Source organism: Xenopus laevis, chromosome 2L, assembly GCF_017654675.1.
Source record: "Xenopus laevis strain J_2021 chromosome 2L, Xenopus_laevis_v10.1, whole genome shotgun sequence".
NCBI lineage: Eukaryota > Metazoa > Chordata > Amphibia > Anura > Pipidae > Xenopus > Xenopus laevis.
This window is the reverse complement of record NC_054373.1, coordinates 11,195,852-11,220,232: the sequence shown is the minus strand read 5'-3', so window position 1 is coordinate 11,220,232 and position 24,381 is coordinate 11,195,852. Positions and strand designations below refer to the sequence as shown.

The 24,381-nt window shown below is 40.5% G+C and overlaps 2 protein-coding genes and 1 non-coding gene across 5 annotated transcripts in view; all 3 read right to left on the bottom strand.

Moving 5' to 3' along the window:
• Positions 1 to 300: 300 nt before the first annotated feature.
• psmg1.L (proteasome (prosome, macropain) assembly chaperone 1 L homeolog) lies at positions 301 to 8,454 on the bottom strand. Its single transcript, NM_001097016.1, is given in 7 exon segments — positions 301 to 467; positions 728 to 864; positions 1,757 to 1,955; positions 3,010 to 3,072; positions 6,982 to 7,136; positions 7,820 to 7,929; positions 8,310 to 8,454. Coding segments are annotated over 7 exon segments (870 nt in total). The 5' UTR covers positions 8,441 to 8,454; the 3' UTR covers positions 301 to 392.
• On the bottom strand, positions 532 to 662 carry LOC121400243. Its single transcript, XR_005965651.1, has one exon.
• Positions 8,455 to 10,430: 1,976 nt separating the features above from the next.
• Positions 10,431 to 24,381, bottom strand: part of brwd1.L (bromodomain and WD repeat domain containing 1 L homeolog) — a 63,462-nt gene continuing 49,511 nt past the window's right edge. For all 3 annotated transcript variants that reach the window (XM_041581542.1, XM_018245892.2, XM_041581543.1), the window contains 9 exons: positions 24,078 to 24,198; positions 23,824 to 23,949; positions 22,263 to 22,341; positions 20,554 to 20,691; positions 18,704 to 18,856; positions 17,652 to 17,773; positions 15,635 to 15,876; positions 15,342 to 15,512; positions 10,431 to 14,501 (listed from right to left, as the gene is read on the bottom strand). In XM_041581542.1, coding sequence (XP_041437476.1) covers positions 13,204 to 14,501; positions 15,342 to 15,512; positions 15,635 to 15,876; positions 17,652 to 17,773; positions 18,704 to 18,856; positions 20,554 to 20,691; positions 22,263 to 22,341; positions 23,824 to 23,949; positions 24,078 to 24,198 — 2,450 coding nt within the window. In that variant the 3' untranslated portion in view covers positions 10,431 to 13,203. The remainder of the gene's footprint in view (positions 14,502 to 15,341; positions 15,513 to 15,634; positions 15,877 to 17,651; positions 17,774 to 18,703; positions 18,857 to 20,553; positions 20,692 to 22,262; positions 22,342 to 23,823; positions 23,950 to 24,077; positions 24,199 to 24,381) is intronic.

Here is a 24,381-nt window from a genome sequence, read left to right as displayed (position 1 = left end):
CCATATTAGGCACAAGAAGTTAAAAGCTGATCTTGGGGGGTGGCATTCTCCACATGAGAGTCACACTTGCATCATAAGAGACATTGGAAGATTTAAATCATTTCTTTACTACAAGTGTCACACTAATTCTAAAGGCTATTTCTCCCGTGTAGGTTGAATAGTTATTTAATAAGACTGTACAGACTCCCAGCACAAGCAAGTTACTCAGCCGACTCATTGCTGGAGTTTAATCTAACCTGACCCTTTGCACTAGTTCCCTCCTGAATATTCTGTATATGACAAAACCACACAAGAGCCAAGTTACAAACAGATAAAGTATTTTTTACACTTCTCATTAATACAATAGCAAAAAACATAGTTTGAGCCCGATACAAAGGGAGCGATGGACAGGGCTAGATGTAAAGGTTACTCTGAATCTCGTTCAATTTCACCGTCTTTCTCAGAGTTTCTTGGATATTTGCAGAGTCCTGAGTGGGAAAGAGACAGACAATGAACCAGAATATTAAAGGGAAATTAATAGAGATGATAAAATCCTGTCTGCCTCGTATCTGTCCGTTACGATTTCTCTCATTTCGTCCCGGTCATCAGAAGGCAGGGTCACTATAGGGAGATATAGTGTCAGACACGGCAGACTTTCTCCATGTCTGAGTATCAATCTCCCACACTAGGAAACATTCTGGGTTTAAACATCTGATATTTGTGCAACACTAGGGATCTCAAGTCTTACCGCAGCCAATCGGCTCAGGCTTCCACTGGATAGGAGGGGTCGGAAAGCCTTAATAGTGACAGAATCCAGTTTGGAGATATCCGTGTAGCACCGGTAGAAGACAGCGGGGATTCCCAATACCTGACAATGGGACAGCACTGCAAACAAAGCACAATCATAAAGGGTAAATAAACCCATTCAATGGAAACACTGGGAAGAGTTATATTCCACGAAGCATCACAGGAGGGTTGAGAAAGCAAAACATACCTTGTATAATTGGGGTATCATGTTGTACAACATATATTGTATTTGTTAAGCTTTTACCTAAAGCCATAGAACTTGCATGAGCCGCACACACACAGCTGCTTCACAACGAAACACCAGTCAGTTGAAGATTAAAGGTTAAGTAAACCTTTAAAATAAGTGAATGTAAAATAGAGGAGGGGCTATACCAAGAACTTTTGCAATGTAAATTCATTATTTATTTTCTCTTTAATTCCAAGATATTAAGGGATACATACACTGTTAATATGAATGAATTTTGTTACATCGCCACCAGCTCAGTTTCCGACCAGTCTGACCACCAAGTAGTCAAGGAAGTTGTCAGGAGAAAGAGGCTGTAGTGATGTTTTTCTGCTTGGGAAAAAAAAATAAAACCTCTCAAATCTTTCCTAAGCAGAAGAACATCAGAGCAGCCTCTTTCTTTCTCCTGACAACTTCCTTGACTACTTGCTGGTCAGAAACTGACCAGCAGGTGGCGCTGTTGGAATAAAAATTAATTCATATTAACAATACATGTATCCCTTAATATCTTGGAATTAGATAAATGAAAATTGCAAAAATACTTAGAATAGCCCCTCATCAATTTTACACACTTGTTTAAAGGGTTACTTATAAAAAAGATGAAATGTTGGGGTATCCCCTGCATCCATTTGGCTGGTGCATATGCAGTAAAGCACCTTCAAGGATTCTATGAATAGGGACCAGCCTTATTACAGACTAGGAAGGTTCCACTGGGAGCAATGACAAAGGGGGAGGCAAGTCCTTTACCTGCAGCAGGAAGCCCATCCACTATATTGGGCTGTTCCAGCAGGGGGCACGGCACCTCCTCTCTGTACTCGCTAGTCCTCAGTGCTTTCAAGAAGGGAACAGGGAGACTGTACGTGGACTCTGGGGTTTTATATTCAGAAACCGGGCAGGTAGAAAGGACCGTTACTTTTAGGCTGCTCTTTTCCAGTGAGCCAAATACCTAAGGGGGAAAAAAAGTGAAAAGATGGTGACATTTTAAATATAAAATAGTAATAATTAATTTGCAGAAGAACTAAACCTTTAAAATCCCAAACCCCCTGCAGAACCGCACCTATGGACCACCCCCCCATATTCCCCAGTTTGTAATGCTTTCTACACAGTGACACAATGAGCATGCTACAAGCTTTAGGGATCAGGTTGGGCACACAAAATCCACACAGCTAAAAGGGAAGAACATCAGTTAATAGTGCTGCTCCAGCAGAATTCTGCACTGAAATCTGTTCTTAAAAAGAGCAAACAGATTTTTATAATTAATTTTGAAATCTGACATGGGGCTGGACATATTGTCAGTTTACCAGCTGCCCCCAGTCATGTGACTTGTGCTCTGATAAACTTCAGTCACACTTTACTGCACGTTGGAGTGATATCACCCCTCCCCCCCCCCCAGCAGCCAAACAACAGAATAGGAAGGTAACAGGATAACAGCTCCCTAACACAAGATAACAGCTGCCTGGTAGATCTCAGTAGTAAAATCCAGGTCCCACTGAGACCCAGTTACATTAAGTAGGAGAAACCAACAGCCTGCCAGAAAGCAGTTCCATCCTAAAGTGCTGGCTCTTTTTGAAAGCACATGACCAGGCAAAATAACCTGAGATGCACCTACACACCAGTATTACAACTAAAAAATACATTTGTTGGATTAGGAATGAAATTTTATATTATAGAGTGAATTATTTGCAGTGTAATTTAGAAATAAAAACGGTCATACAAATCTTGACAATCCCTTTAAGAAGGAGGACTTCAGATGCAATTAAACTATTGCAGAAGCTAAATGGCTTAATAACCATGTTAATCGCGCAGGTCTGTTTTAAAGCCATAAGGCGGCAGCTATAATTACAATGGGGGATTTACAGAAGGCAGCAGAGCACATTTCTAAATAATCTGAAGGCAGAGGGGTGTGGAAGGACAACTAGAAATCACAGAAGTGTGACAAGTCAAATTCTGGGATATATTCAGAGATATATAGCGTGTCAGTGCCCCACAATACACGTTACCTTCTCGCACCACTGGAACAGCTGGTCTTCTGCCACATGACAGTTGCACTGGCACAGCAGGACCTGAGAGAAACAAGACGCAGTCAGTTTGGAAGAAGCCCCTAAATCGGATAAACAAGGCACTATACAGAAATGGTATTTAATTGTGACTGGTGTGTAATGTGAGGGGGGTTGTAGAGGAGCCAGGCAATGCATGTGGCCAAAAAAACCTGGAGAGAACCCATTACTAATTACTCACTGGTTACTAGGCAAGTTCCAGTAACTAGCAGGAAGCGCATATATCATGACATCATTTGTGATGCTCCGAAACCAAATAATTTGTATTAAAAATGCACCGTAGCGGAACAAGTATTTTGGGCACCCTCTGGGTATGAAAAGCTAGTTCTTAAAGTGATAAATGATATTTAAAAAAAAAACATTAAAAATATTAATGTGCATTAAAAGTTACCTATAGGTTATGTTCATTGTTTTTCGCCGATTGGGCAGATACTTGAAGTTCCTAAAACCTGACTGTTTTCCCAATCTGCATAAATATGCAAAGAATGCGATTGAAAAAAAATAAATAAAAAAAATTTCTGGTGTCAAGTATCTAAGGAGAAAGAAAAAAAAAAAAATGTATGGAAAACAAACAAGCAAGGCTGACAACGATCAGCACAACCATAAATAATGGCAAGGCTCGACTGCAGCACATCCCTGCACCACTTTATCCCCCCGGCAAATGGTTTTCATATGAAGTTGTATAAAGATAACGAGGACTTTAAACCAATACAATGTAAAGCTACGGAGCAGTTGCAACAAGTTTCCAGTGTGTCTCTAAATCCTCTTGTATATCTGTAGCTTAAACTGGAGAAGCTGCAACTTACATTGCTGGATACACTTAGATGCACGTGCAAGAGTCATAATCAGTAGCAGGGAATAAACTGGAGATTTAAGGTAAGTCTATGCCTGGCGCCCCTACAAACAAACCGAGTACTTTAGAACTGGAGCCAATACAGACTGCAGGACTGATCAGTTTGTGGTGTCTGCAGACTTCCCATACAACTGATTTACTTACCAGCCAGGCAACAAGTCTCTCATAGCTGCTCATCTCATCCCTTTAAAAAGGAACAGTTCAGTATAAAAATAACTGTTAATAGACTGTGCAAAATAAAAAATGTATCTAATATAGTTAGGCAAAAATGTAATGTATAACGGCTGGAGTGACTGGATGTGTAACATAATAGCCAGAACACTACTTCCTGCTTTGCAGCTCTCTTGGTTTACACTGATTGGTTACTGCCTGGTAACTGATCAGAGACTTGAGGGGGGGCACATGGGTCATAACTGTTGCTTTTGAATCTGAGCTGAATGCAGAAGATCAATTGCAAACTCACTGAACAGTTATGTCCCATGTGGCCCCACTAAAAGTCTCTGATTGGTTAGTGCCTGGTAACCAATCAGGGGAAACCAAGAGAGCTGAAAGGCAGGAAGTAGTTTTCTGGCTATTATGTTAAGTCACTCCGGCCTTTATACATTACATTTTTGCCTAACTATATTTGATATTTTTTTTTTATTTTGCACAGCCTTCTATTTAGCCAGATTTTATACTGAACAATTCATTTAAAACAAGACATTTAGGAAAGGCTTGGGCTATTTGATACATTAGTAATCAGCATTAATACAAGTACAGTCTGCAGCTAAACTAGTAATGCAGCACAAAGTTACCAACCCTTAATCCTAAAACAGGACACCCAAGCTGAGGCCAATTAGCAGCTCGTTAGATACGGATGAGGCAGTTGCACAGCAGCCTTATTAACTAATTAATGGAAGATGTGGGTTTGCTCTGTGCATTTATATAAACGTATAAGTGCAGCTTGTTTTTAAATACACCCTTTTTTTTTTTTTTAAAGTGACAACACCGACATCCATATTGCTTTAAGGAGTTGTTCACCTTTGAGTTAAACTTTGAGTTACTTTTATAAAGTAAAGATTGCTATTTTGAAACAATTTGCAATTGGTTTTCATGTTTTATTATTTGTGGTTTTGAATTATTTAGCAGCTCTCCAGTTTGCAATTTCAGCAGTCTGGTTGCTAGGGTCCAAATGATCCTAGCAATCAAATGATCCTAGCAACCATGCAGAGATTTGAATAAGAGACTGGAATATGAATAGGAGAGGCCTAAATAGAAAGATGAGCAATACAGAAGTAGCAATAACTAGCATGTAGTCTTAGGGAGCATTTGTTTTTTAGATGAACTCAATGACCCATTTAAAAGCTAAATAATAAAATTTAAGGTAAATTAAAAAACTAAATAAATAAAAATGAAGCCCAACAGAAAAGTTGCTTAGAATTGGCCTTTCTAGAACATACTAAAAGTTAACCTAAAGGTGAACCACTCCTTTAATCCTTGCAGTTATAAATTCACTCATTTGCTACAAGTCTCGGGCCACTACCCTGTTAAGAAACGAATACATGAAAAGCTTCATGCTGCACGGCAATTACAGGTATACAGCACAGGCGGCGTAATCTTGCTCCTAACTAGAGGTGTAACAAAATACACAGCTACTTAGATCTAGCGCAGTCTGCAGCAGGCATCCACATTTGTTGCTATTTAACCATGTTATAAAAGGCTTCTTGAGGTTGTATGTGCTTCCTTTTCTAAAAACAGATTTATAAAGAGATGTAAATCCGTTCTTATGGAGTAAAGTGTATTGGAAGAAGGAAAAGAACGGTGTTAAAAGCCAGGAGAAAAAGCCAGTAAAAGGGGAGCCAGAGGAGTGATTAGGAGGGGTGACCCTAAGAAAATTTATAGTTAATTTTTGTTGGAGCCTAGGTGAATAGACACGCAACAAAAGCACAACACACAATAGTACCATTCTCTTTACATAAACCACAAAAACCTCAATGCAAAGACCCCCCCCAACATGTGACTTGCAGGAATCACCAGACATTTCTCTTACCTGCCCCAGACACCAGTAATAAGAATATTTTCCCACCAAAAACCAGAGAAGAAAACCTCCGCCTGCTACTGCTCAGCAGAATAAAGTAATGAACAGGTGGAGGTCAGGTGATTTTATAGGAGTGAATAAACACTGATTGGCTGTTATTAATAGAAGGCGGGATTAGAATCAGCAATGACCCTATTGGCAGGTCAGAATATGGAAGTGTCCCTCTGTAATCACAGGAATAGCTTTATTTCTGACAGCAGCTACTGCATGTACAGCAACTGGCAGTTTATTTAACTCCAGTAAATGTGTTATATATATATATATATATATGTATGTGATCCGTTATCCGGAAACCCATTATCCAGAAAGCTCTGAATCAAAGAAAGGCCGTATCCCACAGACTCCATTATAACGAAATAATCCAAATTTTTAAAAATGATTTCCTTATTCTGTGTAATAATAAAACAGTCGCTTGTACTTGATCCCAACTAAGATATAATTAATCCTTATTGGAAGCAAAACCAGCCTATTGGGTTTATTTAATGTTTATATGATTTTCTGGTAGACTAAGATATGAAGACTAGTGATTTGTCCCGTTTCGACACGAAATTTGCGAATTTCCAGCAAAATTCGTGAAACGCAAAGTTTGACACCGGCTACAATTGCAACACCGGTGATATTTGACGCACATTAAAGTCAATGGGCGTCCTTTTAATTGTTGGCGGCCTCTAAATTATCATCAGAATTGTCGGCAATTTTGCAAATGTATTCGCAGCGGCGAAACGTGGAAATTCCCTGTGAATCTGCGCCTGGTGAATAAATTCGCTCATCACTAATGAAGACCCAAATTACATAAAGATCTGTCATGTGGAAACCCCCAGGCATTCTGGATAACAGGTCCCAATTCCCTGCCTCAGACTCTGTGTCCCCCCTTCGATCTGCTCCCCTTATTAGCCCACCGCTTGTTTCAATTCATTGTTTCCTGCTCGACTCATCCGATCCCTCACACCCCAAAGCCCTTTACACTCCCTACTTTAGCCCTTACCGTGGGGTCTGTAATGGACCTGTAAAAGGTACAAGAAGAGGGAGCAGGGAGAAAATCTTTTCTGACGTTGCAGTCTCTGCATCTCTCGTTCCACAGTGTGACAGATCCAGCCACTTCCCAACTGCCAGAGCTCAGTATATAGGAAGATACAAACCCTGGGGGTACACAGATAGGAACATAGGGAAATGGGTTAAGTCTCCTTCGTTTCTGTCACAGAGCTGCAGTCCTGCCCTGCTTTATGGCAGCTGAGATTCTAGCTCTGTATAACAGAACATTCTGTCCCAGTGGCTGCACAGATCTTATCTGATCCCTATTGTAAGCAGCAGTCCTGCCCTGCTTTATACCAGCTGAGATTCTAGCTATCTGTATAACAGAACATTCTATCCCAGTGGCTGCACAGATCCTATCTGATCCCCATTGTAAGCAGCAGTCCTGTCCTGCTTTATGGCTGAGAGTCTAGCTATCTGTATAACAGAGCATTCTGTCCCAGTGGCTGCACAGATCCTATCTGATCCCCATTGTAAGCAGCAGTCCTGTCCTGCTTTATGGCAGCTGAGATTCTAGCTATCTGTATAACAGAACATTCTGTCCCAGTGGCTGTACAGATCCTATCTGATCCCTATTGTAAGCAGCAGTCCTGTCCTGCTTTATGGCAGCTGAGATTCTAGATATCTGTATAACAGAACATTCTGTCCCAGTGGCTGCACAGATCCTATCTGATCCCCATTGTAAGCAGCAGTCCTACCCTGCTTTATGGCAGCTGAGATTGTAGCTATCTGTATAACAGACTAGTGTATGACATTTACATTAGGAGTGAAAATGATCATTTGCTACTGACCTGTTGCATTGTCACCGACAGACAAGATGACACTGGAGCAGGGGAGCCTTTTGCCAGGAGAGCTTTCAATGGCTGCTGTGAGCTCAGGGTTCCATGTCACACGCACCTCCCTGCAAAGTAACACAATCAGCCCAATGCAAACAGCACCCCCTGTTGGTCTAATCACATGTAACAGTTTTCTAATCATTCCCAGGGGCTGTTCCTGAAGAAATAGGAGAATTCCAGTAAGAAACAAATACTACAATGAAACCAGTGTCCCATGACGTTACAAGCGCCCAGTTCACTGAGTTTCAGTCTGATACAGGAGGAGGAGCTGCCATATTGCTTTCCCCAGAGACATTAAATAAATGGAACAACCCATCCAGTCAGAATCAGACAACACGGCCCTGTTTCAGTTTTCAACGCACATCCACTATGAAAAATTACTTTTATTCGATTTACTTCCCCTTTAAAACTGGGATTATACACAAACCGTGATTAATGGCTGTACCTCTTCCTCTCCAGCTCCGCAATGATCTCTCTGTCTTCTTCTTCTACCTCCTCGTCGTCGTCTTCATCCTCTTCCTCCTCATCCACAGCTCTGGAGAACACGGACTGCACTTCCCCGAAGAACGTGGCCATTTGCTCAGCAGCAGCAGCCGGGATGAGACAGCGAGATTCACCCACAATCCTCGCTACTTCCGGTTCCGCGCGCGCGCACTAAACAAGAAACTGCAAGACGCGATTCTCAATAGGAGAGTGCAATAACCTCCCAGGACCAGCAGAGGGAGCAAGCGATGTGTAATAATCACGTGGCGCCTTTTTCCGCTGCCGGAAGCCGTAATGCACCCTGGGAGTTGTAGTTTATACACTGCTGCCGTAGCTTTGCAGGTAGTTCTGGTAAAGGAAACTCACTCGGGCTGTTTGTTTTATTCCTAAATGTTTTATCACATTCTATATTGATTGAAGCACAATATATCGCCCAGCTGAGTGCAGTCATTAAATAATTGTTATTAATCTCAACTCCCAACATTATGGGAAAAAAAAAAAATTGCCGTGACGAAAATCGTTTTGGCCACGCCCATGTTTATGACCACATCCCCTAAATACCATGTTTATTTTATTAAATTCGCCAGGTTATAAAAGTGTGAACCTATTTCTTTTTTTTTCCAGTTTTGCTAATAAAGGTGAATTGCCTTTTAAGCCGTGAGTAACTGCTCCCAAGGGACCTGTTATTTTGTTACAATTACTTATTTGCTTATCTAGAAATTGTTACAAAAGTATCTTATCTGCTGTTGTGGCTGTTCTGGGCTCTCTGTCACAAGCCAGTTAAGTTAGAAACTTTGTTTCTTTTTCTGGCTGTTCAGTGCAGAGAAAAACGTGACTTTCCAGTACAAACGAGGGACTGCGGGTTGAGCTGTGAAAAGAGGGACTGTCCCTCTGAAAACAGGACTATACCTTCTATCCCACAGTCACACTCCCTTCCCAGAGACTATTATCCACTGTTACTATAGGCACCATCTCTCCCTAATATACCTGCTATCCCACAGTCACACTCCCTTCCCAGAGACTATTATCCACTGTTACTATAGACACCATCTCTCCCTACTATACCTGCTATCCCACAGTCACACTCCCTTCCCAGAGACTATTATCCACTGTTACTATAGGCACCATCTCTCCCTACTATACCTGCTATCCCACAGTCACACTCCCTTCCCAGAGACTATTATCCACTGTTACTATAGGCACCATCTCTCCCTACTATACCTGCAATACCACAGTCACACTCCTTTCCCAGAGACTATTATCCACTGTTACTATAGGCACCATCTCTCCCTACTATACCTGCTATCCCACAGTCACACTCCCTACCCAGAGACTATTATCCACTGTTACTATAGGCACCATCTCTCCCTACTATACCTGCTATCCCACAGTCACACTCCCTTCCCAGAGACTATTATCCACTGTTACTATAGGCACCATCTCTCCCTACTATACCTGCTATCCCACAGTCACACTCCCTTCCCAGAGACTATTATCCACTGTTACTATAGGCACCATCTCTCCCTACTATACCTGCAATACCACAGTCACACTCCTTTCCCAGAGACTATTATCCCACTGTTACTATAGGCACCATCTCTCCCTACTATACCTGCTATCCCACAGTCACACTCCCTTCCCAGAGACTATTATCCACTGTTACTATAGACACATCTCTCCCTACTATACCTGCTATCCCACAGTCACACTCCCTTCCCAGAGACTATTATCCCACTGTTACTATAGACACCATCTCTCCCTTACTATACCTGCTATCCCACAGTCACACTCCCTTCCCAGAGACTATTATCCACTGTTACTATAGACACCATCTCTCCCTTACTATACCTGCTATCCCACAGTCACACTCCCTTCCCAGAGACTATTATCCACTGTTACTATAGGCACCATCTCTCCCTACTATACCTGCTATCCCACAGTCACACTCCCTTCCCAGAGACTATTATCCACTGTTACTATAGGCTCCATCTCTCCCTACTTTAACTGCTATCCACAGTCACACTCCCTTCCCAGAGACTATCATGCCATCCCCTGTGACCAACAAACACACGGAGTCCTCAGATTGCTTTTAATCTTTACTTTGGAGCAGAAAAATACTTTGTGAATTGAAACAGAAATAATTAATTCATGATGAACATTTGCATTTCTACACGCCCCCCCCCCCACTCACATAGGAAGAGATTTGATCCGAAGTACAAACAGTGCAAAAGATGCCTTTTCGTATTGTTGGGCGGCAGAATTAATGCAAGTTTCACATACAAGCCGCACATGCATGAATATTAAAACATTGAAATGAAAATTGTGTATTAAATAACATGAGCACCGGACATGCCATCCCTTTAAAACGAGAAATGGCAAATTACATTGGCCAAATATTGTTTGTTGTTTTCTAATGTTTTCCCTGCAGCAACAAAGTATTTCGTTGGCACAATCTGCAGATGAACAGATCAGCTTTAAAATACTAATACATGGACACCGGTCGAAATGAAGGAGGGGAGGAGATGAGGGCCCCATTCCCTGATGTTAAAAGAAAGATGCTGATCTTCTACAGAAACAGTTGGTTAAGTGTTACCTGCAACTGTCATAGCAAGAGACTGCAGTCAAAGTTGAGGCTCGTCTGTTGCACGGAAAGCGGACTTTATCTATAAAAGGACAAAAGTCCAAATATAGACACCTCTGCCACTAGAAACTTTAAATTGGTCTGTTCTCGTTTTGTTTTTAAAAATATCCGACGTCAAGATAATCGGCATCGAAGCAAAGCATCGCTGATGCGACCTCCTGGCTGAAGGCGATTGAGAGACGTGTTTGCATTGACCTACAGGAAGGACAACGTTTAGGCATGAAGAGCTACTACTCGATTGAGCCCACTCGCTGAATCCAACCAGCCAATCATATCAATATATATGCCAATGAAGCCAATGGAAGGGGCACATGCAGTAATGATTCAATGCTTTCTGCATAAGTGCTACGCTACTTCAGTGATCATTATCTTGATATCGAATCACTTTAAAAAACAAAAAAAGAAGACCAATACAAAATAGTTTTAGCTCATATTCAAAGGTGAACATCCCCTAGTAGGGTAGTGGCAGTGTTTTAAATAAAAAAAAATTCGCTCTATGTGCCGATCACCCCCCCTCAAAGAGTGAGAACGACGAGTCCGGTCAAGCAATAGAGACATCACTCGCAGTATTTTCAGATGGTACGAGGCAGCCACTTGACAGTACCCGGCGGTAATTGTGAGTATTTTGTCCGACATCACAAAGCTGTAAAATGCTGGGGCAACAAAAACACGCGGCCTGCCATTTGCCGACAGTCAAAACAACTCTTCAACAACTATTTTTTTTTAGAACTATACAAGTACAGAAACTCTGTGCCTCATATGACAGTGCGAACCCTACACGGGGCATTAGGGAGAACCCGAAGCAACATAATGGAGCCCTAATGTTTATTAAACGACAGTTTCACCAAATGTGGACGAATGACTATATACCGTTTACCGATTTCATTCTTTTACAATCCCGAATTAAATTAGTAACACTAGAACAGAGACTTATGCAATTAAACGGAGAATGCGATGCTTCCGAAATGTCGGAAAGATCGACGTCGGCAAGGTTTCGTGAATAAAGAAAGATCACTGTGACAACTGATTCTGCGGAACACATTCGAACGATGCTGACCAGAACGTACTGAAAAAAAAAAAAAAAAACAGCAAACGTGAAACCGCGTTGGCCATTTAGAAACATGACGATTTCTTACAAGTAAACTCATATTGATTTTAAATAAAAAGCAATAAAGCTGCTCGTTTTTAAACCCAAAACACAACTTTTGACATGAAGATTACAAAATGCTGTAGCCATAACAGTTTTTTGTAAACTTAAAGAACAAATGTGCAAATTCTTGTTCAGAAGCGAAGCGCCCGAGCACTCCGACGAGGCTTACCGACAGTAGATTTCAATGCAGCCCATTAAGTTTAACAGTTAAACACCACCCTTTTTTTTTTCTTTTTTTTTTTTTAAGATACAAAATGTCTGCTCCCAGATTTTGGCTGCCCCATTTTGAGGCACAAATTGGTATAGGTGCGAAAGCTTAAGTGTTCTCAACTCCACAACTTGGTGACTACACACGAGCCAGACTTCAGTTAAGCCCAAAAAGTAAAAAGATAAAGTCGCGATACCAGACTTTTTAAGTCCATCGTATAGTTGCCCAAGTGCTTTCGGGGAAAAAAAAAAAAAAAAGTGAATTAATTATAAGTAGCTCCTCTTACAAAGGCTTACTATAATACTCCCAAGGCTAGCCATATTCATACAAGAGTCAATTGGACTGACCCTTTAACATCACCATTGTTGTCCACGTTTAAATGATCACGCTCTAGTTTCAACTTTTTGAACGTTTCTTTCAGCAAAGCTAATCTGAGAGCACTGCCCAGCACAAACTGCCAAAAACGGACAGCTAGACAGCTTGTCAGACTGACAGTAGTGATCCCTAATAAATGTACTGTACTAAACAATAACAGAGGTAATACTTTTTATCAACTTGGCTAACCATAGAAGAGAATAAATAAACGATCACAGTATCCTTTCACTGGCGAAACAATGAAGGTCAACAGTTTCATGTTCTACGAAATAACAAGTGAGAATTTCTGGCTGGGATGTAGTCACCCGTTGAGAACCACACGGCCATGAATGCTAATCAAGTGCAAACCAAAATAAATTCAGTTTTAAACTTATATTTATAGATTTATTTTTTTTTCATAGAAAAATATAAATATTATCCCTGAATTTCTGAACGGATAAAAAAAGTCAACGTCTGTCAAGAGTTTCCACTAGAATTTCTTCTCACAGTAGGAACTGCCTGGCTCTTGCCCTGGCAGACACTTTCCTTAGCCGCCTATTGGTAGACTTCCTGCGACTGACGGTTTCATCACTGTCCGTATCATCGTGTCCGACTCTCCTCTTTCCTCGATTCCTCGTTGGTATCTTAGCTTGGCGAGTTAGTTTCTTGCGTTGCTTATAGTTCAGCTCCTCCCAGTCGTCATCACAGCTGCTCTTTGCTCGTTTCCTCTTGCACTCGGGTTCCTTGGGTTTTAAAGCGACAGTTTTTCCATTTACTTTACGGTCGCGATTACTGCTGCTGTCTGAAAAAGACGACCCGGAATCTGAGCAAGATGAGCTGGACTCTGAAGACGACTCCGTTTTGTTGATAGATTTAGACTGAGGAAGCTCTTCCTCAGAACCAAAGTACTCCGAATCGAGAGTCTCTTCAGAATCGCTCACTACTTTTGTTTTTCGAGGCGGTGAGGAGAGAGAAGACACAACCTTTGTGCGTACTTTCCTCTTTACAATGGTAGACCCATGGTCAGAGTCTGAATCTGTAGAATCAAAAGCCCTCTCATTGACTTTATCAGCATACTTTTTACTGGGTTTCTGAGAATTTGCGAGGTCTTTTTGTGGTTTCATTTTTTTTGTCTTTTTCAAAGTCGAAATTTTTTCGGCTGCTATCTTTGCTTTAGGCACAGTGTGTTTCTTTTTGGTTACCTGATGCTCTTCCGCAGAGGAAATGTCAGAGTCTGATTCACTAACAAGCCTCCGGGACACTGTGGTTGAGCGCTTACAAGGAGAGTCCGCTATAGAAGACTCACTCATTTCTTTGTCAGAATTTTTGCCATTTATGGGATGTTCATCTTCACTTTCATAGCTTAATGAAGACTCATGGGAAGAGAGATATTTTGATCCACCCTCTGAGCCACTAGAATTACTTCTAATTCTCCGGACAGATTTAGAAGCACACAATGCATTTGGCTCCATTCTAGGTTGTTGATCGCCATCGCTTCTCAAAGTGTTCTCTTCCCCAGAGCCATCCATAAGATGTTTTTTAGCTTCTGCCGCAGCTGCTCGTTGGGGTAATGTCCGACTGCCCTTTCCTTCCCGGCATTCTATGTCTGAGGAGGACATGCTGCCTTCAATATCACTCATGCACTTTATTTTATTAGCTGCTAGGGCGGCGCTCTTGCGTAGCATTTTCTTCTTTGTATTGGATTTACTGTTTACTTTGTGGTTAGGCACAGATTCTTCTGAATCACTGTCGTGTCTTCTTTTACTTGAAGTCATTCTCTGTTGGTGATTACCCTGAGATTCTGAAATTTAAGAAAAGCACACGCATTGGCTTGGGAAAACTTTTGACTAAAAAGCACAGAAATGTCCATATTTAAAACTGTTGTTTGAAATACCTCTAGCTAACCTGGTAAGTGTATACATATTTCCATAATAACTGTTGCATTCTATCTGGGCATCTTTCTAAGATATCATCTACTTCTCTACCCCAGTGTGTCAAACTTTTTGAGGTCAAGTCCCAGTTCAACTTTTGGCCATGGCCCCCCTTGAAGATCCAACCTTTGGTCAGGGCCTTCCTTCGATCATGTAATCAGTACAAATATAGGAAAATTCCTGTCTCATTTTGTCATCATTCCAAGAATATCTAGGACGACAAATATACTGCCTTTGCTACTGCTCTAAGCCTCAATAGGTTTTGGGAAACACTTCTCTATCCCTGGAAACCTTGTCCTGCACTGACACATAGGGCCATTAGAGAAACCTATTTTCCCTTCCTACCATCTACTTTGTTCAACAGTTTGTATATATTCCACCTTTCTAATTTAAATCAACTCCAACCTTCATTGAGCCATTGTTCTACTAAACACACATCACTGAGAGCTTGAACCTACATCAACCTACTTTATTATACTAGTTATATTTCTAATGTTCTCTATGCTATCACTGTTCCTGGTCTTCCATAGGGACTTCCTATTTATGGTAACTTTCAGTATTATTAACATTTTCTGCATCGGTAGGAAACAGAACCACTCTTAAAAATTTTTTAAAAAGGGGGGGGGGCACTTTTAAAACAATATTACCGTAATTAGAAATCTGGCCAGTCATTCACAGTGTCTCTATTACATCACTACAGGGCACGTTACCTTGTTTTGTAGTTGCTGTTCTCACATTCCTTTTAGCTGGATCCACTGATTTTACCAATGTGTTGACTTTGGGATGGGACTTTGATGCCGACTTTTTATTGCTTTCAGCTTCCTCAGAACCAGAGGAATTTTCTGAATCAGAGGTAGATGATGAGGAATCTGTTTCACTTTCTGCAAAGCAATGGAGGCAGGTGAATTAACATCATCTCACAAAGGTGGGGGGGGGCAGAGATCTTTCATAAGTGAAGTTGAGGGGAAACAAATGGTGAAAAAGATAAAATTGTGATCCTCACCTGAGGAAGCAGAGGTGCTGGATGAAGAGCTACTAGCTATTACTGGAGCAATTTTAGCAGCGGAGGCAGTGGATTTGCCCAATACGCCTCTATGAGAGGACGCGCCAGAGGTGCTGGCAATACTGTCCCGGCTGTTATTAGAAAACACTTCACTTGAGGTAGATCGGGATGAACAAGGCTCCTGGCCAGATTCGTTCTCAGACTCTGATATTAACCGCCTTTGCTTTGCGTTTTTAGTTGCGCTGCAGCAAAACAAATAAAGAAGCAAAATATAATACAAACGGTTAAGGAATTTCATATTTGCTCCACATTCGGGCCCTTTTCAACTATCTGCCTGTTTAAGGTTAGGAGAACTAACCCTAAAAATTAATATGGCTAGAAATGCCTGATTTCATATACAGGCGGCCCCCAAGTTACGTACGAGAGTCAGTAAGTTTGTTCTTAAAGCGATACCGTCATGTTCCTATAAAAATCATAGGAATGTGTCAGTATCAAGTAAATGCTGCACCCTGAATAGTTCCCCGCAAAGCCCAGCGCCAATGAAACGGCACAGAGGATCATTTAGCAGTGTTGGAGGGTCGGATGAACGCAGGTTTGCGGGGGCGGCTTTGCGGGGGACTATTCCGGGTGCAGCATTTACTTGATACGGACACGTTCCTATCATTTTTATAGGAACATGTCAGTATCGCTTTAAGTTGAAACATATACATTTACTTATTAAATGCAACTTAGAGAGATGTTTGTCTTATCATAGTCTTATCTGCGCTTTGCAGTAGACAACACACACCAGAGGGGATTGGGGGAGGTGGTATTATTAAAGCTAAATTCTAATAAAGGCCAAGCATGTTACTGGAATAGCCCCAGTCTGTAAGTGTGAGTTGTAAGTAGGTCGGGTGTATGTAACTCGACGACTCCCCGTACTGAAATACCAACCCAAAGCTTCAGCATCTCTATAGTACTAATTAACCAGGCCTTTAAAGTTGCCACACGACTTTCTCATCTTGAATTTGGTATAGGAGTGTCTGCGACATGAACATGCTCTGTGTGCTCTATGCAGCTAAGCTTAGGGGTGGACTCAAATCATCAAGCAGAAAATGATTTTGCCTGTTAAAAAGATGATGCTGATTATTAAATACTGATGCTAGTTGCACCGGTTTCTGTGCCGACATGTACCAATAATCTGAATTATTTACTAATCAGCCTTATAGTGGGACGTCTATCTTATACAGTATATTGTGGGAGGGTCCCTAAGCTCAGTAAGTGACAGCAGCACAGAGCATGTGCAGTGAATCAGCAGAAAAGAAGATGGGGAGCTACTGGGGCATCTTTGGAGACACAGATCTTTACTGCTAAATGGGCTGTGGTTGCCTTGGGCTGGAATATAATTTCAAAACATACTGTACAACATTCCTGCCCTACTTCCTTAGTTAAGCATTAGTTATCCTTTAACTGCACTGCTGCTGAATTTTGAAATAAAAATGAAAAACTTCATACCCTTTGAAGAGAACTGACTAGTTGAGGGTCAGATCCAGAGAACAGAAAGGCATAACACCGCTTTCAATTAGGGATGCACCGAATCCTGGATTCGGCCAGGATTCAGCCTTTTTCAGCAGGATTCGTATTAGGCCGAATCCTTCTGCCAGGCTGAACTGAATCCGAATTTGCATATGCAAATAAGAGATGGGGAGGAAAATCGCATGACTTTTTTTTTCACAAAACAAGGAAGCAAAAAAATTTTTTCCCTTCCCACCCCTAATTTTTATATGCAAATTAGGATTCGTTCGGTATTTGGACAAATCTTTCGTGAAGGATTAGGGGGTTCGGCCGAATCCAAAATAGTGGATTCAGTGCATCCCTACTTTCAATTATATTTACAAATAACATTAAAACCATATTTCACATGGTGCACGTGAGAGCTGTGGAAATCCAAATATATAAATTGAGAATCCAAATTAGTTATTTGTCGGGATTCAAAAGTTATGCAATTTAACAATTGGAATTATTTTTTTCCTCTGACCTCTTCAAGGAATTGGATTCATTCTCTTTTTGTTTGTAGTTACAGGCAGCTTTATAGCCAGAGATAATGGTGTCCATTCTTGCCTCTACAAATTCAGAAAGTCGCAATGCCATACTGTAGATCTATAAACAGGAGGGGGAATAGAAACAGAAATTGAGGACTTATGTTATCAATTTAAAAAAATTTTTTATTGCACCCAATACCACATCACAAGAAAAATGTAAATACAGTACTAAAAAAAAAAAACCTAGTTACTTTTTAAACTAATTTGTTACATAACAGCACATACCAAGGTGGTTAAAGCAAGGTACCTAATAGAAAAGAAATCCAATGAACACAGAACTGCTGCACTAATTGTCCATAGGCTTGACAAAGGGAGGTGCCCTCGAAATGTTGAACGAGCAAAGGGGACCTTGCTTGCAGCAGTTCTGTGTGCCTTTGGATTCCTTTTCTACTAGATGTGATTTGAGACTGCCACCCCTCTACCACCAGACATCACTTTTTAAAAGAACCAGTTTTTTTAAAACAAGGTATCTGCCATTCAGGGCGATGTTTAGTAGTTAGTTTAAAGGAGAAGGAAAGCTACCAAGGCAGTTTAGATTAGAATAGATTAGCCACAACAGTGCGAGATAGAACGCCATTTTTATTCTTTAGAATGCTTTTCCATACCGGAGTAATCAGCTCTAGAAATGGTCTCGGTTGGTTTAGGATAGCAGCTGCCATATGAGCTGTGACATCAATTCCTGCCTGAGTCTCTACCTGCTCAACATTAGCTCTGGGCTCAGATTACAGCAGGGAGGGGGAGAGAGAAGCAAACTGAGCATGCTCAAGCCCTAGCCCTGGAGGTTTAAGCTGAAAACAGAAGTCTGATATAGAAGCCCATGTGTACGAGAGAGAGAGAGAGAGAGAGAGAGAGAGAGAGAGAGAGACTTAAAGGGGAACTATAATAACTGAAATATAATAAAATTGCTATTAAAGACCATATTTGAGCTTAATGTTTAGTAAAGCAGCACAAGGTTACAGAGCTACAAATGCGCAGACTCAGCAGTTACCTTGGATCTTTTATCTGGTGTGTACATTTTTGCATTGGAGAACACTAATCTCATATCTTTCCGAAGCTCAAGAGGGCTGTTGTATCCTCCTAAATCCAAATATTTCGTTATTGTTCCAAAATCTCTAGGGGATTGAACAATATCCAGATAGTCCTGCAGAAAGAAGAAATCACATCCGTGACAGTTGTGTTACACTAGAATTGACACAAATTGGTTGAAGGTATAAATTAAGCTGAGCATCGTTACCCAATTTGTTGACCAACATGGTGGGCCAATTTGGGATGATCAGATTCCCCTGAGTCAAATCATAATAGGGCCTGCAGAAACCTCATCAGTCTTCATTAAAGTGCCAATGCAGTTGTTGTCTAATGGGGTGTTCACACCTGCCTGGTCAATATGTGTCTCGTTGGGGGCAGAAAAGACCTCCCATACGTAGGCTCATAAGCTGCAGATTCAGTCTGGAGGGGCCAAGTCTTTTTATCAGCTTGTGTATGATTGGCTGAACTTTTAAGGGGTATAAACCCAACAGATTACAGTAAGCTTATTCAGGGTGATCCACTAAGAACAATTTTCAGTCATTTTCTATTTTTTTGTGGTTTCTGAGATATCTGCATCATTAAACTGCAGATACCAGGCTCAACGGAGAGTCAACAATGCAAGGGTCAACTAAATACAGCAGAAAGTGCATAGACCGGGTCGCTGACACTCTGGGCCTCAAAAAGCTAAAAGCTGAAAGCCTAAAATTATTTACAACTACTAGAGGGTTATTTATTAAATTAACTAAGCTTAATTTGAATTAACTTTTAGTATGATGTAAAGAGTGATATCCTGAGACAATTTGCAATTGGTTTTCATTATTTATTATTTGTGGTTTTTGAGTTTAGTTTTTTTATTCAGCAGCTCTCCAGTTTGCAATTTCAGCCATCTGGTTGCTAGGGTTCGAATTACCCTAGCAACTATGCAATGATTTGAATAAGAGACTGGAATATGAATAGGAGAGGTCTGAACAGAAAGACGAGTAATAAACATGAAGCAAAAACAATCTCTTTAAAGCCTTACAGATCATTTGTTTTAGATGGGGTCAGTGACCCCCCCATTTGAAAGCTGGGAAGAGTCAGAGGACGAAAGCAAATAATTCAAAAACCATAAAAAATAAAGACCAATTGAAAAGTTGGCCATTCTATAACATATCAAAAATGAATGTAAAGGTGAACCACCCCTTTAAGGCACGAAAAAGTTGCGGTAAAATAAAGACGCCGTTTTTACATGATTTATTATGCCCCAAATCTGTTCCGAGAAATACTCCATCTAAAACCTGCCGAATTCATGTAAAAGTCAATGGCAATGTCCCCTTAACCATTTGAAGAGGTTTTAACCCTTAAAAAAATTTCAGTTTTCGGGGTTTGATGCTGGTTTTTCCTTGAAAACTCGAAGTTGTAGTGGTTTTCGGAGCTTCAAGCACGGAAAATTTGGGTTTTTCCCTTGACAATCCGAAAAAAAGTTTCGTTTTTTCCCGATCCTTGTTTTTTTTTTTATTGATAAATAAGAGCAAATAGTGGATTCTAGTTTGGTCGTACCTTTTTAATTTAAAAAAAAAAAATGAAAAAAATTCGGATTTTGATAAATAACCCCCCTAATCTCTCAGAAACTGCTTAAAATAAAAATGAATGTAAATTGTAGAAGTAAACACCCTGATTAAGTTTTACAATCCATTTAAAAATCTTCTGATGCCCTGGGTGAGAGATGTTCCAGCTGATGTTTGCTTTTTATTTACAGTGTTTTATCAGCAAGGTTTCCCTGGCTTTTACCTCTCAAATGATTAACATTAAATAGACTTGCAATGAACTTACTGGGTATTCGTATAGGTCAACAGGTTCCCTAAAAGGCTCTGAATCCTCATGCTCCAGTACAGCATTTGTCAGTTCCAGACATTGAATTCTCCAGGCATCCTCCTTAGATTTAGCATCTTTGTCTCTCCTCTTTTGCTTCTAGAAGAAAATAAATAATGGAAAAATTAACCTTTTTTTTGTGATTCAATAACTGCAAAAGGTGTTCAGGCCCTACTTTAGGAGGGTTAAAGGAGAAGGAAAGGCTAAAACTAAGTAAGCTTTATCAGAAAGGTCTATATAAATATACCAATAAACTCTCAAAGTAATGCTGCTCTGAGTCCTCTGTCAAAATAAACAGCACATTTCTTTCCTTCTATTGTGTACTCATGGGCTTCTGTATCAGACTTCCTGTTTTCAGCTTAATCCTCCAGGGCTAGGGCTTGAACATGCTCAGTTTGCTTCTCTCCCCCTCCCTCCTCCCCTCTCTGCTGTAATCTAAGCCCAGGGCTATGAGCGAGCAGGGAGAGACTCAGGCAGGAAGTGATGTCACACCAAGCTAATATGGCAGCCACTATCCTAAACAAACAGACAGTGTCTAGAGCTGTTTACTCTGTTATGGTAAAGCATTCTGCAGAATAAATATACTGTTCTAGCTTGCACTATTGTGGCTAATCTGTTGACAATAAACTGCCTTGGAGCTTTCATTCTCCTTTAAAATCTCCAGTTGAAATGGACTGCAAAGTTGTTGCACTAGAACACTGGTTCTTTCTCTACTAATACTTGGCTACTGACCCACATAGAACTTGAATATATTGACTTTGCTTCATTTAGCTCTAACAAGAGTCTGACAGGGAAGATTTAAACCTACGGAAACAAAGTTCAGCTTTAGCACATGCCATGTGAGATCAGCAATTAAAGGGGCTGTTCACCTTCAAACAACTAGTTGTTTCCAGAAATAAAGACTTTTTCCCAATTACTTTCTATTTTCTATGTGTCAATATTTTTCAAATATTGAAGTGTAAAGTTTCATTTTTACACTTTTAAAGCAGCTCTGAGAAGAGGGGTCGCCGACCCTGTAAACTGTTCTAAATTGATACAGTTAGTTGATACATTTCTTATCTGTCCCTGCTGAGCAGTATCCCTGGGTTTCATTACAGGCAGCTGTTAGAATTGATACAATAGTTGTCAATACTCCAGAGATGCTGCTGAGAAATGGATCAACTACATGTTGCAAAGTTGTAACAGTTTAAAGTCTGCGCCTGAATTACTGAGCTGCCAGACTCAATCACCAGAGACTAGGGATGGGCGAATTTTTTCGGCTTGTTTCGCCACGGAAATGGCCACGGAAATAACGCCCATAGACTTGTATGTCGTTGTGCATCAAACTAAACAGGTCAAATTCGTCCAAGCCTAACAGGGACATTTAACTTTAAACTTAGATTTTGGAAAAACAGTAAAAAATAAATAATAGAAAGTCATTGAAAAAAGTCTATTTCTGGGGAACAATCTGAACTGGAAAAAGTGTGAACAACCCCTTTAATGTTCTATGTTTATATTACACAGATATGCCGTACAGATTATGGAGTGATTGGCAACCAACCAATGATGCAGCCGTTCCACTTGGAAACCTTGATGATACCAACATCTACCCAATGATATTTACCACATTAAAGTAAAGGCTCATATTCAGCATAGGTGCAGCCCTACCGTTAATTAATACTTAAACATACCTGTTCATCAGCTGATTCCTCCTCCTCGTCTCCCTCTGCACTGTTGCACAGGGTAGAAATATTTCGGCAGCGGCTGTCCCTGCAATGCATGGTACACTCAGTGTGGGAAGGATGTGAATCACCATAATGTTGACAGATAATTTAAAGTCAATAAAGAGGATGGGATTTCAGTAGCATCAAGACCCTCTGGTACCGATATGTAATGATTATCCATATTCATTAAAGTGATACTGTCAGTTTCCCAGCTGCCTCCAGTCATGTGATTTGTACTCTGATAAACTTCAGTCACTCCCCTGCCTTCCCCCCCCCCCCCCCCAGCAGCCTAACAACAGAACAATGGGAAGGTAACAAGATAGCAGCTCCCTAACACAAGAGAACAGCTGCCTGGTAGATATAAGAACAGCACTTACATTTAGTAGGAGAAACTACAGCCTGCCAGAAAGCAGTTCTGAAGGGATTTCATTCTCTCCTGTTTAGCGCTTACATTTCAAATCATAACAACAGTATTCCAGCACCAACGAATTTAAAGGGTAACTATTGTGAAAATGACAATTTGATATAAGCTTCATCATACTTAAATAGGAAACTTTCTAATACAATCAATTAAATATTCTGTAGCGTTTCTGAATTAATCAAGTTTATCTTCACTATTCCTCTCTCTGCATCTGTTTCTCTTCATTCTCTCTTCATGCCGCAGTTGGGCGTCAGATATTCATTGACAGTTAGATCCAATATATCTTATAGGGGGGCTCCTTTTGCCTAGAAGATGTATTAGAGCTCACTCTATTAAAATCACTAGACATCATGTCTCTCTACATGCAGAATTTGTGTAAAAGGCAGTTATTTTGTTAGATTTTGTTTGTATTGGAATCAGTTATTTGAGTGAGCTAGAGTCCTGCGCTGGACCAATTTGTTAAACCTGACCTGCAACCCACACCTGGACCCGCAAGTAGCTTATCCACAACCAGATGCGCGACCCACTGATCATCATTAGCAGTAGGCGTGATCAGAAAAAAATGAATAAATCACAGAGTGCTGTCATTGCAAACCAGAAGTGACAATTTGAAGTAGGCGTGATCAGGAAAAAAGGAGAAAACTCGCTATTGAGAAGACCCGCAAACCCGGAGAACCGCGACCCGCGTTTATACCCGCTCCCAAAACTTCTACCTGCAACCTGCAGGTTTTTGTGGGTAACCCGCTGTAGGACTCTAGAGTGAGCTCTAATTCATCTAGGAAAGGGATCACCCCCCTATAAAATATATTGTATCTAATGGTCAATGAATATGTGACACCCAACTGCTGCATGAAGACAGAATAAAGAGAAAGATACTGAGAGAGGAATAGTGAATATAAACTTGATTATTTCAGAAACAATGCAGAATATTTAATTGATTGTATTTAGAAAAAGTTTCTTATTTCAGTAAGATGAATCTTATATTACATTTTCGGGATAGTTTCCCTTTAAGGCTTCCGAGTGTTCTTGCAGGGCTGTGATTATTTGGAAGGTGTTGTATAAGCTTGAAAGCATCTATATAATATATAACAATCCAACAAGACTTACATTATGAACCGTAACAGTAAATCTGTAATGATCTTTGCAGATTTAGCTATTGAGCTGTCTGGTTCATTGAAGGCCCGGGCGTTAAGCTCAATATATCGCACTTCCCAGATCAGAGCAGACAATCGCCTGGAATAAAGCAGATGCGGCATCTTAGAAATAAACCGTATAAACTAAAGGCAATAGTTATTGCAAAATAAACACTAAGAATTTGCCTGATTTTGTAGCTGTAACAGCACACAACATAATAGACTAACCTGTAAAATCTGTTCACAAGTCTCATCCGTATTGTGCTTAGATCCGTTGGGTAGGAAACCACTGTACAATAGGTTGGATATACATTCAAGTCAACAGGAGCAGCAAATTGAGTGGCGATTTCTACAAAGGAGTAAAGAGTTAAAATTTTCTTTTATACTAGACAGTTTAGATTACATAAAACCCCAATAATAGCCTTGGATATTTCTTTTAAATAACCCCACATTCACTATTCAACTTCTTATATTGCTGTAATCGTTATACCAGTCAAGCTGAATAGTGATCTTAAATAAAAAAAATATGCAA